The sequence below is a fragment of the Chanodichthys erythropterus genome, chromosome 17 (genome assembly GCF_024489055.1).
Source record: "Chanodichthys erythropterus isolate Z2021 chromosome 17, ASM2448905v1, whole genome shotgun sequence".
Taxonomy (NCBI): domain Eukaryota; kingdom Metazoa; phylum Chordata; class Actinopteri; order Cypriniformes; family Xenocyprididae; genus Chanodichthys; species Chanodichthys erythropterus.
In genome coordinates, this window is record NC_090237.1 from 1,185,548 (window position 1) to 1,202,333 (window position 16,786).

The following is a 16,786-nucleotide window of genomic DNA, read 5'->3' on the forward strand; positions in this document are numbered from 1 at the left end:
AATAAATGTGTTTGGAAGGAAAGATTTCAGCAAGTTGAAGATATGAGATGTACATATCACAATTTAAATAATGCTATGAGTTTAATGTTGAAAACTGAAATGAAAAAATGAAATCTGGCCACGCCCCCAAACCACGCCTCCATTATTTAAAAAAACATATATTTATTTTATCACATTTAAAGATATTTCACATATTGTAATAATACATACTATTGTCCTGCAGCATTTAATAATCATGATAATAATTCATGTATTATATAATATAATAAAAGTATTAATATAATAATTAATAAATATTATATTAATAATTATTATTAATAAATTGCTATTATTAAAGTACCTGCCAAAAGACTGGAAACAATTATTTTGAAATAAATCTCTTTTGCTCACCAGGGCTGCATTTATTTGATCAAAAATACAGAAAAACAGTAATATTGTGAAATATTGTTACAAATTTTAAAAAGTTTTCTGTTTTAATATATTATAAAATGTAATTTATTCCTGTGATCAAAGCAGAATTTCAGCATCATTACTCCAGTTTTCAGAGTCACATGATCTTTCAGAAATCATTAAAATTCGATTTGATGCTCAAGAAATATTTCTGATTATTATCAATGTTGAAAACTGTTGTGCTGCTTCAGATTTTTCTGGAAATGGTGATACATTTTATTTTTCAGTATTTGAAAAAGAGAAAGTTCAATGAACAACATTTACTGTATGTGCATTTATCAAATATATTACATTTATTAAACAGAAACATTTTGTAACATTTTAAATGTCTTCACTCTTCTCACTTTTTATCACTTTAATGTATGATGAATTATAGTATCAATTTCTCTCTTTTTTAAATCTTTCCACAAATGTTTGAATGGTATCATTGTTTCCACAAAAAAACTGCTTTTTAACAATAATAAAGAGTGAATGTTTCTTGAGCAGCAAATCAGCATTTCTGAAGGATCATGTGACACTGAAACTTCTCTTTGTAAACAACAGAATTATAAACGATTCTAATGACGAATGTTGCGTTCTCAAATGCAAATTAAAGCGTCACAAACGCAGCAGCATTTACAGTGAATCGACACTGAAAACACAGCACTGTTACAGCAAACATGCAGCGCGTCACACTATAGCCTATATTTATGTAATTACATCACAACCGTTGGTAATTTTATGACAGTACTATGTAATCTCATATTCTCAGCAACATTCATAAAGTTACCGGCGAGTAACAAGTTTCAGCGCTGATTCTACTCGCATTTGGTGCTTTGAACCATTTGAACCCTTTTGGAACCGTTGTCGCGTCTAAAAACGCATGGAAAACGCGTCCGCGCCGCTTTCTCCTTTCCAAAGCGCTCCGGTGGCGTCTGCTGTTACTAAGCAACCATGAGCTGCGCTCTTCAGCAAAGGATATGTGGATTTCCAGCAAAAATCACTTGCAGTAGCTCTGATACTAGATTTATTTAATAATGTGTATCCGTGCACAGCTCTGATCAGATATTCCTCCATCTTGGCTGATGTTTGTCCTGCAGATGGCGCCACGCGAGAAAAAACTCTTCTGTCCAATGATCAGTCACTGCGTCTGTCAGACTACTATTTTCAACAGTGTCAGCCAATGGAGGCATAGAGACCGCCTTCTGATGTTTGATTGACACCCTCTCATTAGCATGTTGTGCCAAGGAAAAATTAATATGGAGTTATATTCAAAAATGAATAAACAGTTAAAAGGAAAAAAAGTCAACTTTCAGTTTATGGTTATTATTTTCCCCAACATTTGTTTCATTTATTTATTAATATCCTCACACATTCAATTATTTATGTAATTATTTATGCAGGAATATGTGGATTTAATGTATTTATTTGCAAGTTTATTTATTTATTTATGTATAATTATGTGGATTTATTTATGCACTTATTTATTTGCGTATTTATATATTTATTGTTTTTGCAGGTGTCGTCCTCCATACTGCAGGCGTGTGATGTGACGATGTGTGAATCCTCATGTTCTGTTGTTTATGCAGCTATTTGAGCATATAAAGCTGAACCCCTGGAAAAAAACATTATTGTATGGTATTTTTAATGGGTCACAAACACCCATCTATTCTAATTTAATTTTAATTTGACATTCTAATCTTAACGGGTTATGATCGACTAATGAGCTTCAGTTGTTATCAGGAAAATAATCTAAATGATCAAAATGCTCTCGTTTCTCCACCAGATTTACAATGCTGCATGCAAGTTCAGGATAACTCAAAAAAAATGTGATTGTAGCCACCGCTCACGTCCATATATATAAATGGCAAGTTTTGCGTGGAAACGGCCGTATGCACCGTTTTCTGACGTACGTTCGCTTCATAAATGAGGCCCAATGTGTGCCATTTCATCAGATTTGTAAGGTAATCATTTATTAATCTACACCAACACAGGAGAATACGTCAATATTTTTGAAATATGTGAACTGTTCATCACAATTTCAAAATAAAAGTTTAATCTGAGTTGAGTTTGCATGTTTTGATTTCCACATATTCTTGTTCAAGAAATTACAGTGGCTGTAGCATTTCTGTCATAAAGAAGTTGCCAAATATTAAACATTAAGTTTTAAAATAATGTTGTTTGGCCAATATTAAATAGAGATTTGATCAGGGCCTGTATGTATAAATCCGCTCAGAGTAAAATTTTAGTCTTAAGTGTGTCAAAATTCTAAGAATTACGTAATTTTACTCTTATTCTTAGACTTAAGAATAAATGTGATTCATAAAGGTTCATAAGTGTCAAGACTAGGTCTCAGCTCCTAAATTATTTAAGGGTGTTTTCACACCTATGGATCGCTTGTTTTGTTCCGAAACAGGGACTAAATTTGTTACAATGTTGCATTTTCTTCTTGGTTCGGTTCGCTTTCACATGGCAACATTTCAAAGCGTACCAAAATGCGTTTAGGCAAGTCACATGCGAGTAAAACTGTCCTCTTATTGGTCAGAGTTTTCTCTGCGTCATCCATCAAAATAATGATTGACAAGTTCGCTCCATGAGATTATTGTGGCTTTATTTGTAACTGTCGAGACACACACAAACACTTTATAAATGTAGCCGTCTTTCCCGCTGTTAAATTATATACTACATTCATATTAATGCTGCGGCAAATTCAAACGCACGCTCTTTTTCTCTCTCAGTCTGTCTCTGGTGTAGTAGGCGACCTGTTGTCAGTGTGTCGAGAGAGACCATATACATTTTTTAATGAAGCAGAGCAGAAAAAAGGCTTCGTCGGGACAGCATTCTCACACGGAGAAGTGCAATTACACAACAGAGGCGCTCGTTGGTTTTCAGCTATGGTAAATAATGTGCTCACTCACAGAATCAGACACTACCGCTTTTTATATCACATTTCCCGTTATGAATTATGACATCATTTGGTTCGTTGGTCCGTTAACTGGGTCGGATTGCTTTCACATCTCAAGCGAACCGCTCCAGAGTTCGTTTGAAAGCGTACCGAGACCACCTCTTCAAGCAGGTCTCGGTACGCTTGTTTGGTCCGCTTTTGGTGCGCACCCGAGTGCGATTGCTGCTTTCACACCTTCCCAAACGAACCGCACCAAAGGAATCGCACTCGGGTGCTTAGATCTTTTAACACATTTTTAAAAGTTTAATTAAGTTGAATTAAGGTTGAAGATGTCAGTTTTCATATGGCTGGACATCACATTTGGCCTCTACTCTATGGCACTTCATTGACTTTCCAACTGACCATCAAACCATGTGGCAAAAGAAAGACACTTTTATGTTGACTGTGGGCTTCACTGCAGTTGTTGGAGCCGTTGATGAACTCATGACACATCATTGCTCTAACTGTAAATGAGGAGACATATATCAATAGAAAAAGATTCCACACCATCAATACTAATTTGTGATAATTTTGCACAATGCAAAGCAATTTTTAAAAAAAAAAAAATTAAATATTAAAACGTTTCAGTGTCTTTTTCAATTATGTTTTTTATAATAACATTAAATGATTGGTTTTGTGCTGCTGTGACTTCACCCTTGCAGACTCGCTATTGGCTGATTCAGAGGTTGAGGGCGAAAATAATCATTAATAATTATTGTGAAAATAATCGACCAATTACTTGATCATCAAGATAAGCATTAGTGACAGCCCTAAATGTAATAACAGTTTAATTCCCCTATTCCATTTTGTTACTTTATGAATAAATTAAATTATAAAATTCAGTGACTCAGTTTCATGTGAGAGTCACATATGATCTTACCACAGTGTCTCCAGTTTACAGTGAGGATTCTCCAGTACAGCAGAGACTATCTTCACTCCCGAGTCTCCTAGATTATTCCCAGACAGACTCAGTTCTCTCAGGTGTGAGGGGTTCGATCTCAGAGCTGAAGCCAGAGCAGCACAACCTTCATCTGTGACACCACAATCCTCCAACCTGTAGAGAACAATGACACACTCTTCACTCTCTCAGATCAACAGAGACTTCATTATCACAGAGAAACCAATAACATAAACTCAAATCACCATGTTAGATGATCTTGGTCTGTGTCACAGAGAACAAAACATTATCATAACACACCTGCAGTCAAATTCAAGCAGGAATAATACACATATTTTTAAATGTATGATCATAATTTGTGCAATATCTCTTTTTTAAACAATTAATTAAATATGTCAGTGAGTTTTACTGTTACTCTAAGAGATTATATAAAACTGATATAATAAAATTAAAAATGTTTATCACATAAAAATCTAGAAAAACTCTAACAGGAGAGGTTAATGTAATGAACATTAAAGAGTCATCAAACCCCCTCTTTCAGCTCAAGTCTACCTCACAATCATCTTAAATGTGTGTGATCAGAGAGAGATAAAAAGAGCAGGAAATCTGGCCACGCCCCCAAAACTTATTTTTAAATATATATTTTATCACATTAAAAGATATATCTTATATTGTAATAATACATACTATTGTCCTGCAGCATTTAATAATCATGATAATAATTAACATATTATATAATATAATAAAAGTATTAATATAATTGCTATTATTAAAGTACCTGCCAAAAGTCTGGAAACAATTATTAATTATTTTGAAATAAATCTCTTTTGCTCACCAGGGCTGCATTTATTTGATCAAAAATACAGAAAAACAGTAATATATTTTAATATATTATAAAATGTAATTTATTCCTGTGATCAAAGCAGAATTTCAGCATCATTACTCCAGTTTTCAGAGTCACATGATCTTTCAGAAATCATTAAAATTCGATTTGATGCTCAAGAAACATTTCTGATTATTATCAATGTTGAAAACTGTTGTGCTGCTTCAGATTTTTCTGGAAATGGTGATACATTTCATTTTTCAGTATTCTTTGAAAAAGAGAAAGTTCAATGAACAACATTTACTGTATGTGCATTTATCAAATATATTACATTTATTAAAGCATTTATTAAATAGAAATATTTTGTAACATTTTAAATGTCTTCACTCTTCTCACTTTTTATCACTTTAATGTATGATGAATTATAGTATCAATTTCTCTCTTTTTTAAATCTTTCCACAAATGTTTGAATGGTATCATTGTTTCCACAAAAATGTTTGGCAGCAAAAACTGCTTTTTAACATTGATAATAAAGAGTGAATGTTTCTTGAGCAGCAAATCAGCATTTCTGAAGGATCATGTGACACTGAAACTTCTCTTTGTAAACAACAGAATTATAAACGATTCTAATGATGAATGTTGCGTTCTCAAATGCAAATGAAAGCGTCACAAACGCAGCAGCATTTACAGTGAATCGACACTGAAAACACAGCACTGTTACAGCAAACATGCAGATGTCCTGCAGATGGCGCCACGCGAGAAAAAACTCTTCTGTCCAATGATCAGTCATTGCGTCTGTCAGACTACTATTTTCATCAGTGTCAGCCAATGGCTCTTTTACAACGATCAGAGCCATATAGAGAGAGAGTTGCGACTCCAATGGAACAGTTTTTACAGCAATGGCGGCTCGTGGAGCCTCTCAATAGTTCCCGGAAGTAGCAGCCGCACCGTAGAGTTACAGCAGAACAGACCGTTTGTGATGCACTTTTAAATTATAAGATTTTGTATTATCAGTGCATCTGGATCAAATTAACTTGTGTATTAAAGCATGCCAGCTGATATTGCTCACTAAATAAATAGTTTCAGGGGATGTTATCAGATAGTAGATTAGACAATAGTTTAAAACAGCTTTATTCATCGTTGTGTAATTGGAGGAAAAGGCTTACATACACACTAGGCTAAATGGGAAATCATACTAAATACCAAAACTGTTTATTATATACTATTACTGTATTTAATTTCTCCTGCTTTTGTCTCCTTATATCTTGCTTTCAATACAAGCACAAAGGGATTCAGATCCTGAAGACTCCATGCAATGATGCTGTCACCGCCAGTCTCTGCTCCTTGGATTTTGCAAGCTTTTCTTTGCACCTTATTTATAATAAACCTTTAATAAACATAAAAGTTCCCAGTGTTGTTTTATTGTTAAAAAAGGCAGATACACCTATATATGATTAACACACAACTTGGCACACAATCTTTAGCTCTATTTAAATTGCTCCTGCTGACTTGAACATAACTTTCTCCTTTCCGTGTCAGTGGGGAAACCATGCATTCATACTGCTTTCTCTGAGAGACTGGATCATCCTCATGCAACACTGCAAACCATAGCGGAGACTACAAGAACATGTAGGAAAGGACAGACGAAATGCTTGACATGCAGTTTATTACAAATTTATAAATCAATTGTACTGAATCAGTGCAAAAGTCAATGTGTGTGTATAATCATGTTTTCACTAGAATTCTTAGAATCTTAGAATTGAATATATTGTGCAAGAATTTATATAGTAATAAGTGCATAAGAATTGTAAACATTAAGTTTAATTAAATTTTTATATGTCAGTTGTTTGCAATGGGTTTTTAAGGCAATCACCTGTCACCTGCAGGTCTCCTGTGAAACCATAGTGAACATGACATGATTGCCCTTCACTAACATACAAGTTTAAAAACATAAAAATACTTCAAAACAACTGCAACACGGTCTTTAACAAGGTAATGTTAGCCAGAAATATGTTAACAAGGCAGGCAACGCTGGTTGAAAACACTATATTAGCAGGTTTTTATCTTTTAAAAACAACATTGCTGTAACTACATACACATACTACAGTCACATGTCGGTGTATTACAAACATATTGTGAACCGATGCATTTATTGACTACAAATGACCAAAAATCACGGTTCTGTCTCTCTAACCCTATCATTTGAATTGCCGCCGAAGCACTTCCTGGAACTATCTGAAGTCTACACAAATCACGTGACGATCAGTGTTGCCAGATTGGAAATGTCCAATTATTGTACCAGAAGCTCGAAATTATCGTATTTGAAAGAAAATTATCGTACACGAAAGAACGGAAAGAATCAATACTGAACTAACATAAGCTGGACAATCACACTATTTTAGCTGCTGTACAGCCAATGTTCCCTCTATCTCTGTAAAGCTATACTTTGACACAATCTGCATTGTATAAAGAGCTGTATAAATAAAGGTGACATGAGAGTCAAACGTAGCCTACAGAATACAGCTATTTATCTATAGACCAACAACTTTTTGACATGAACTGTAAATTACCACAATACATAAATAATTATTAGGTGTGCCTTAGTGGGAAACAACTGACCTAAGCGCCGCTGCAGAAACGTTAAATTGGCCTGAGTCTCAATGTGCATACTATCCATCCTATATAGTATGTGACAGTCATTTTCAATACTATTTCGGGTGGATAGGGTGGACAGTATGCATACTGGGATGCAGGGTTGAGCTCGTGAGAGAGATTCATTCTCCACAATGATTGGCCGAGAAGACGTAACATGAGATGAGATGGAAGACGTGCCTAACAAAGTTCACGTTAGGATCCACACAGCTAGATCAATGAGCCGATTATAACGACCATCATTTTAAGTGTTACAAAATACTGAAATTATTGTACATTATGGGATTTTTTTCATTATTGATCGTACATCGTACAGAGGTCGAAATTATCGTACAAATACGATAATTATCGTACGTCTGGCAACACTGATGACGATCAAGCGTTTTGAACTTCTGTTGTCGCAACTCTCTCTCTCTATGGCTCTGACAATGATCAGCCAATCGAGGCATAGAGACCGCCTTCTGATGTTTGATTGACACCCTCTCATTAGCATGTTGTGCCAAGGAAAAATTAATATGAAGCTACATTCAAAAATGAATAAACAGTTAAAAGGAAAAAAGTCAACTTTCAGTTTAGGGTTTCCTTTAACATTTTTTTATTATTATTTCACAAAAATTAAAGGAAAGCTTTAACTGTAGCCTATATTCTGACTAGTTTATTCGTTTATATATATATACAGGGTGCGATTTGTGAAAAAACCAGAGGGGAGGATGTTTTGAAATTTTTTTTTTTATTTGTTAAAAACCACAGTGCTATATATACTATTTTTTGGCAGCTGTTACAGAAACATTTTTTTTTTTAAAAATCTTCTGATTTAACCTTGAGATTTGAAGTATTACATAGCTTAGATATTTGCACCACTAAAATGACATTAATAATTCTTAATTTCTGATAGAAATGCAAAATCAATCGGTAGTTATTAATAGAATAACGAGACACAAACCTTTACATTCAATCGCGTTTGGCCCCATTTATTTTTGATCACAGTGCTTACACGTTTACCTCAGATTTTATTATACAGAATTTAAGCTGGACCGTACGCAGGGTTTCATAATTCCCGAGGTCAGAAAATGTTGTTTGCTAGGGGGGTAGGGGAGAAAATTTAGATCTCCCTGGTGTACATATGGGCATTTTAAGACGTTTCAAGGCCAACAAATTGGATAACAATAGCTTTAAAACCATGTCAACATATATACATGCATGCACAGTTTTGAGGCAGCTTTAATCGCATGTTTGGCAATTTCATGACTTCACTTACAACAGAACAACGACCATCATTGCTCGTAGTTTCTTTTGCGCTTTATTTAAGCTATAATAAAGTCATTATGCAGCGCATTTACGCATGCAATTCTTGAGTGCACTCCATAGCACAGTACAACGCTGATTGTTCATTTGTCTGAGTTTTACAGACATAGCCTGACAAAATCTCATCTGACCGCAATTCATTGTTGTTCAACTGAAGCTCCCTCGTCGTCACCTGCACCTTTTCCGCGCTCGTTTGACTTGAGCCTGGCGCTGAGACGGAATGCGCCTCTGAAAAGTGTCCCGTTTGTTGTGGTGGTAAAGAGACAGTTCTATATAAACGCAGTGTTTTACTTGGCGATGTTTAAAAATAATATGTTTATTTTTGATATTTTATATGCTCTGTTGGTGGTTTGTGGAGTAGCATCACCTGGGGGGAATATTTTTTAAAAATATTTCAGCAGAGGGAGGGATACATAGACCAGAAGAGGGGAAATTCCCCCCATCCCCTCCTACAAATCACACCCTGTGTGTATATATATATAACTATATACGATATATATAACTAAATACGACCTCACGTTTTATACGTTTGCAGCCTCTGAAACTTCCGTCCGTCATAAAAATTAATTCGGATGGTTCGATTTTCTGCATTTTTCGCATCCGTAGCAAATATTTTGAGGGGTTTTTGACAATCGATCCACCAAATGACGGATATGAAAAAACGAATGCGACAGTTTCGGACTCAGTCAGGGTTCAAGGACCTTAAACTTGTGAGGCTTGAGCAGCTTCTCGAGGAGAAATCAAACAAATGAGCGCCGTTTTCTGAAGTCTATGAGCGCAGCACACACAAATAAACTAAACTGACATACTGCAGTTAAATTTCAAAATGTGGTGTTTTTATATTTATAACATTTGAATACAGTTCAGCAACATACATCACACGACCTGACGACCAAGACAGCTGACAATTGACCATCACCTCGCGATTGAAAATGTGACACTGATATGACAGTTCAACAAACAAGTTAATAATATTAAGTCACTTACATTTTAGACGAAATAATTTTAGCAGCGAAAATAGATCCGATGAATCCAAACAAAGATCACAACATCTCACAGCAACACTCAACCGTGTTTTGAATGATTCAGTGTTTTGAACAAATCGTTTGAGTCAAAGATTCAATGACCCATTCACAAACATCTGTCTCATTCTTGATGAATCGGCCGTTTGAACGAATCGTGAATGAACGACTCAATGACTCGCTTAATAAAACCGCTCATCACCTGCATTTGCGCTCACTATCGACAAACCAATCAAATTTGTTCAAAACAGTTTTTTTTAATCAGTCCAAACACATTTTAATTTTTATTCAGGAGTTATGTATATACAAAATCGTTTGAGTTTGAGAACCGGTTTCCGGTTCAACGCTGCTCAACGCTGCTGCCTGCCAGCTGTCTGATCTACGCTCGGAGCTTCGTGGAGATTATCCTAAATCCTTCTCTTTATTCCTATTCGCATAATATAACTTTCTTATTTTTCACCAGATTACTTAACCTATTGCATAGTATTACTAAACGGAACGATTTATTACTAGCAATCCACCAGCGTAATCACCTATAGTGTTAGCCATAGCCTGCTAGCTACCGTCTACTTTCTTTTTTTCCTCTAAACCAACCTTCCTTGTCGATTGAATGGCGGATTTATCCGATGTATGTTATTCTGATCTGTCCTCGCCAGATCGGGAAGCTGTGGAGACGTTGCTGCCCGGCATTCATCGATCCACCGCGAGGTACAGCGTCCCGCACATCACCCTCGCCCCAGGCACCGGCAAGCGACCGAGACATCCAGCCAGCGAGTCCCGTGTGCGTTGCAGTTTTTCGGACGGCGTTCATCAAACACACGGTCAGTCATGTCCGACGATTATCATGTGTAGTAAATGCAACATGTACAGCTTAGCTCTTTCTGTCAGCAGTGAGACTTACACATGTGATAAGTGCAGGGATATTGTCAGGCTGACAGAGAGAATCTCAGAATTAGAGACACGCATCCAAACTTTAATTGAGGATAGTGAGAATGAAAGGGCCTTAGATACTGCTTTGGATGCGACTAGCCTAGTAAACACTACACATTCGGTTCCGGTTGTAGAAGCCACGCAGCAGGCTAACTGGGTGACTGTGAGGCGGCATAATGGCAAGAACAAACACCACTCTTCCGTTCCGATTAGAACATCAAACAGGTTCTCCCCACTCAGTGACGCACCCACTGAGAATCCTGTTGAAAGTGCCCTAGTAATTGGCGATTCTATTACACGGAACGTGAAAATAGAGACACCAGCCACCATAGTCACATGTTTGCCGGGGGCCAGAGCACCTGACATCAAAGCAAATTTAAAAGTGCTGGCTAATGCTAAACGTAAATATTCTAAAATCATTATCCACGTCGGCACAAATGATGTTCGACTTCGCCAGTCGGAGATCACTAAAATTAACATTAAAGAGGTGTGTGAACTCGCAAATTCAATGTCAGCAAAAGTAATTTGTTCTGGCCCTCTTCCTGTTCGTCGGAGTGATGAGATAGTTAGCAGGTTATCATCACTCAATGGCTGGCTGTCTAAGTGGTGTGCGCAGAATAATATAGGTTTCATAGACAATTGGAAAAGCTTTTGGGGCAGACCTGATCTGTTGAAAAGAGATGGTATTCATCCCTCCCGGGATGGTGCTGCTCTTCTCTCTAGAAATTTGGCAAATAGTCTTAGAGCTGAAACATGACAAACCAGGGCCCAGATCAGGACGCAGACAAACTGGCTAAACCGACCGTCTGCTAGCCGCCTCACGTCACAGAACTCAGATAATTCACAGCACATAGAAACACTTTCACCTAGATATTATCACATAGAGACTGTGTCTGTACCTCGAACTAGTAAATACAAAAAACTTCCAAAACCTTTTAAGGGTAAAAATTTAATTGATGTTCAAAAAATGAAAATCACAGATAAATCAGATAAACAAATGATAAAGCTTGGGTTACTGAATATTAGATCTATTTCTTCAAAAGCACTTATTGTAAATGAAATTATCACAGACAATAAACTAGACTTGCTGTGTTTGACAGAAACCTGGCTAAAACCAGACGATTACATTACTTTAAATGAATCTAGTCCTCAAGGTTATGATTATCGACACAATCCTCGACAGAAAGGCAAAGGGGGAGGTGTTGCTGTAATTTATAGTAATATATTCAGAATCATTCAAAAGAATTTCAAATATAATTCCTTTGAAGTGATGGTGCTTTATGTAACATTATGTAAGTTGACATTTGTGCTGGCTACTGTATACAGGCCACCAGGGCACCATACTGACTTTATCAAAGAATTTGCTGAGTTTCTATCAGAGTTAGTACTGGCTGCGGATAAAGTCCTTGTTGTTGGTGATTTGAATATCCATGTAGATAATAATAAAGACGCATTTGGATTGGCATTTGCAGATATTTTAAACTCTATTGGAGTTAAACAACACGTGTCAGGACCCACTCATTGTCGTAATCATACCCTAGATCTAATACTGTCGCATGGAATAGATATTGATGCTGTTGAAATTCTACAGCAGAGCGATGATATATCAGATCATTATTTAGTCTCGTGTATAATACAATTAGCCAAGGCTACAAAACCACCACCCAGCCATAAATATTGTAGAACAATCACGTCTGCCACTAAAGATTGCTTTATAAATAATCTCCCCGAGCAGTTTCATCGCCTTAGTATACCTGACAACATAGAAGAACTCGATGCTGCAACAGAAACTATTGGCTCTCTCTTTTCCAGCACATTAGATGCGGTCGCTCCTTTACGTCTAAAGAAGATTAAGGAAACTAATCCAACGCCGTGGTATGATGAGCACACTCGGGCTCTAAAACGAGCTGTTAGAAAAGCTGAACGTAGTTGGAAGAAAACAAAACTAGAAGTTTTTCGCCTTTCGTGGAAAGAAAAAATGATTGAGTACAGAACAGCCATAAGAAATGCTAGATCTACTTATTTTTCAAATCTCTTAATAGAAAACAAACATAATCCTAGGTATTTATTTGACACAGTGGCTAAATTAACTAGAAACAGAGATTCAACTGCTGACGTTTCCATAGAGCACAGCAGTAATGACTTTATGAACTTCTTTACTTGCAAGATTGATAATATTAGAGAGAAAATTATAAACATGCAACCGTCTACAGTTTCTCTTCAGACAGTGCACTGTAGTGTCCCTGAGGTAAAACTAGAATCATTCGCCGCTATAGGAGAGGAAGAATTATCTAAACTTATCAAATCATCAAAATCAACGACATGTATGTTAGACCCAATGCCGACTAAACTACTGAAAGAAATGCTTCCAGAGGTCGTAGGTCCACTTCTTGATATAATTAATTCATCTTTAACACTAGGACACGTGCCAAAAACCTTTAAGCAGGCTATTATCAAACCTCTTATTAAAAAACCTCAACTAGATCCGAGAGATTTAGTAAATTACAGGCCAATCTCGAATCTACCTTTTCTGTCAAAGATACTAGAAAAGGCAGTTTCAACACAACTGTGTTCCTTTTTAGAAAGAAATGGAATCTGTGAGGATTTCCAGTCAGGATTTAGACCATACCATAGTACTGAGACTGCTCTCGTTAGAGTTACAAACGATCTACTCCTATCATCCGATCGTGGCTGTATTTCTCTATTAGTGTTATTAGATCTCAGTGCTGCTTTTGACACTATCGATCATAACATTCTTTTAAAAAGACTTGAAAACTATATTGGCATTAGTGGAATTGCTTTGGCATGGTTCAAATCATACTTATCTGACCGTTATCAGTCTGTGGTAGTTAATGAAGAGATGTCGTATCGATCACAGGTTAAATATGGGGTACCACAAGGCTCAGTATTAGGACCGTTGCTTTTCACTCTGTACATGCTGCCCTTAGGAGAGATAATTAGGAAGCATGGTGTTAGTTTTCACTGCTACGCTGACGATACTCAGCTCTATATTTCCTCGCGCCCTGACGAAACCTACAAATTCACAAAACTAACAGAATGCATAGCTGACATTAAAAACTGGATGACAAGAAATTTCTTATTATTAAATTCAGAAAAAACTGATTTCCTAATCTTTGGACCAAAAACTTCCTCACGAAAAAACCTTGAATACTCTCTAACACTTGACGGGTGCTCCATTAAACCTTCGTCCTCAGTTAGGAACCTGGGTGTGCTCTTTGATACCAATCTTTCATTTGAAAGTCATGTTTCTAGTATCTGTAAAACCGCCTTCTTCCATCTAAAAAATATATCTAAATTACGACATATGCTCTCAATGACAAATGCGGAACAGTTGGTTCATGCATTCATGACCTCAAGACTAGATTATTGTAACGCTCTACTGGGTGGTTGTTCTGCTCGGCTTTTAAACAAACTACAGTTGGTTCAAAATGCGGCAGCTAGAGTTCTTACTAGAACCAGAAAGTATGACCATATTAGCCCAGTTCTGTCAACATTACATTGGCTCCCTATTAAACATCGTATAGATTTTAAAATCTTGCTACTTACTTATAAAGCTCTAAATGGTTTAGCTCCCCAGTACCTAAGTGAGCTCTTAATGCATTATAGTCCTTCACGTTTATTGCGATCTCAGAATTTAGGCCAGTTGATAATACCCAGAATATCAAAATCAACTGAAGGCGGCAGATCATTTTCCTATTTAGCACCTAAACTCTGGAACAATCTTCCTAGCATTGTTCGGGAAGCAGACACACTCTGTCAGTTTAAATCTAGACTAAAAACACATCTCTTTGCTCTTGCATACACATAACACATTATCAATACATTAACATTTTTCAAATCCGTTAAAGGATTGTTACGCTGCAATAATTAGGTCGGCCGGAACCGAGAACATTTCCTATAACACTAGATATACCTGTACATCAGAACAAGAATGGCATCTACGCTAATATCTGTCTCTCTGCTTATCCTGAGGTTTGCCGGGTGCTGGATCCAGGCCGTATCCAGGTCAGATGGAGAACCTGCGTCTGGACCTGACTACAACGTAGCCCAGGATCCCCGTATCCGCTTACATATATTTATATATAATCGATTTTTAATCTCTATAATAAAAATGTACAATTCAGATTTTGATCTCCATATACATTTACATATATATATCTTCCAAGGGGTTTTTTCCCTCCTAGGACTTTTTTCCCAGTGCTAGCACGCTGGGTTTTTCTCCTAGGGGGTTTTTTCCACCCCTGGAAGTCAGCCGACATTGGCTTAATGTAGCACCATCTTGTATATGTTACATATTACCACGCTTGCTTGTACAGTTTTAACCACTTCCCTTTTTTTCTGTGCTTCTAATATGTAAAGCTGCTTTGAAACAATTACCAATTGTAAAAGCGCTATATAAATAAATTTGACTTGACTTGACTTGACAAAACTAACTTTTTATGACAGTAGTTTAGTGATAAAACAGGTTTTTTCCCTCTCATCCTGTAACCACTGGCCTAGATCATGTTTATACAAACATAAAAGATGCTTATAAAGCTATAGCACACCCCCACCTGGGACAGTCAGACCATCTTTCTTTGTTTCTCGCTCCTGCTTACGAAGCCTTGGTTAACAGTGCTAAATCAACTTATAGGATTGTTAAAGTTTGGCCTGAAGCTGCCATTAACCAACTCCAGGACTGTTTTGAAAACACAGATTGAAACATATTCTCCCATCAGTCAGACCTAGAGACATTTACTTCATCTGTGATGTCATATATTGGTTACTGTGTGGATAATGTCACTGTTAATAAAGAGATCAGAGTGTATCCAAATGAGAAACCATGGATGGATAATGAAGTCAAACAGCTGATCAGGGCAAGGGACACAGCCTTTAAATCAGGAGATCTCTCTGCTTACAAAGTTGCCCGAGCTAGCCTTAAGAGTGGCATCAGGTCTGCAAAATTAAAGTAGAAACAGCGGATTGAAGAGGATTTCAGCAATAACTCTAATCCACGGCGAATGTGGCAAGGCATTCTTATTATCACGACCATTGTGCCTGATCCAAAACAAACATGGTAACACGCCTCAACGATTATCGACCGATTGCTCTCGCTCCTGTTACTGCAAAATGTTTTGAAAGGCTAGTAATCACTCACATCAAAGACTCTGTACCAGCTGATCTAGACAGGGTTCCCACTGTTTTCCAGCCATCATTTTCCAGGACATTTTCAACTTTACCACAACGGAAATAAAAGACTGGGATCTCGTACAAAAGTAGCCTAATATATTGCTCTCTAAGTCTGTAAAAGGTGTAGTTACAGTTTATTGCCATGACTTAACTATGAAATCAGTTTTAATAAGAGCTCTTAATCATACATTACGACTGTGGAAGCTTGTTTCTGCTAACAGAATAAAATATTAAAAAAAGGTAACTGAGACTTACTTTAAATTTTTATCTCGCAATTCTGACTTTTTTGAGTTTACATCTCACAATTCTAAGAAAAGAATTAAGAATTGCAAGATATAAACTGCAGAAAAAGGTCAGAATCACGTGATATACACTCGCAATTGTGAGAAAAAATTTATTAATCGTATATAATGACAAATTGTTCTCATTGCCAGTGTCAATCATTGGAACTATTTTAATGTTTTGTTTTACTATTTGAAAATAAAAATATTAGTCAAAGACAAAGTCAGTGAACAACAAAGAAATCCATAACACGTAATAAAATATGTGGCAGTTCTATTAGACGTGTGCATTAAGTGTAAATGCAGACTATT

At 36.5% G+C, this 16,786-nt stretch overlaps 1 protein-coding gene across 5 annotated transcripts in view; it reads right to left on the reverse strand.

The window, feature by feature from the left end:
* Positions 1-753: 753 nt before the first annotated feature.
* LOC137005410 (NLR family CARD domain-containing protein 3-like) overlaps positions 754-16,786 on the reverse strand; it is a 32,243-nt gene continuing 16,210 nt past the window's right edge. For 4 of the 5 annotated variants that reach the window (XM_067366294.1, XM_067366292.1, XM_067366293.1 and 1 more), the window contains one exon: positions 755-4,427. In XM_067366294.1, coding sequence (XP_067222395.1) covers positions 4,250-4,427 — 178 coding nt within the window. In that variant the 3' untranslated portion in view covers positions 755-4,249. Of the gene's footprint in view, positions 4,428-16,786 lie in introns of all 5 variants that reach the window. The other variant, XM_067366295.1, reaches the window with a different exon arrangement.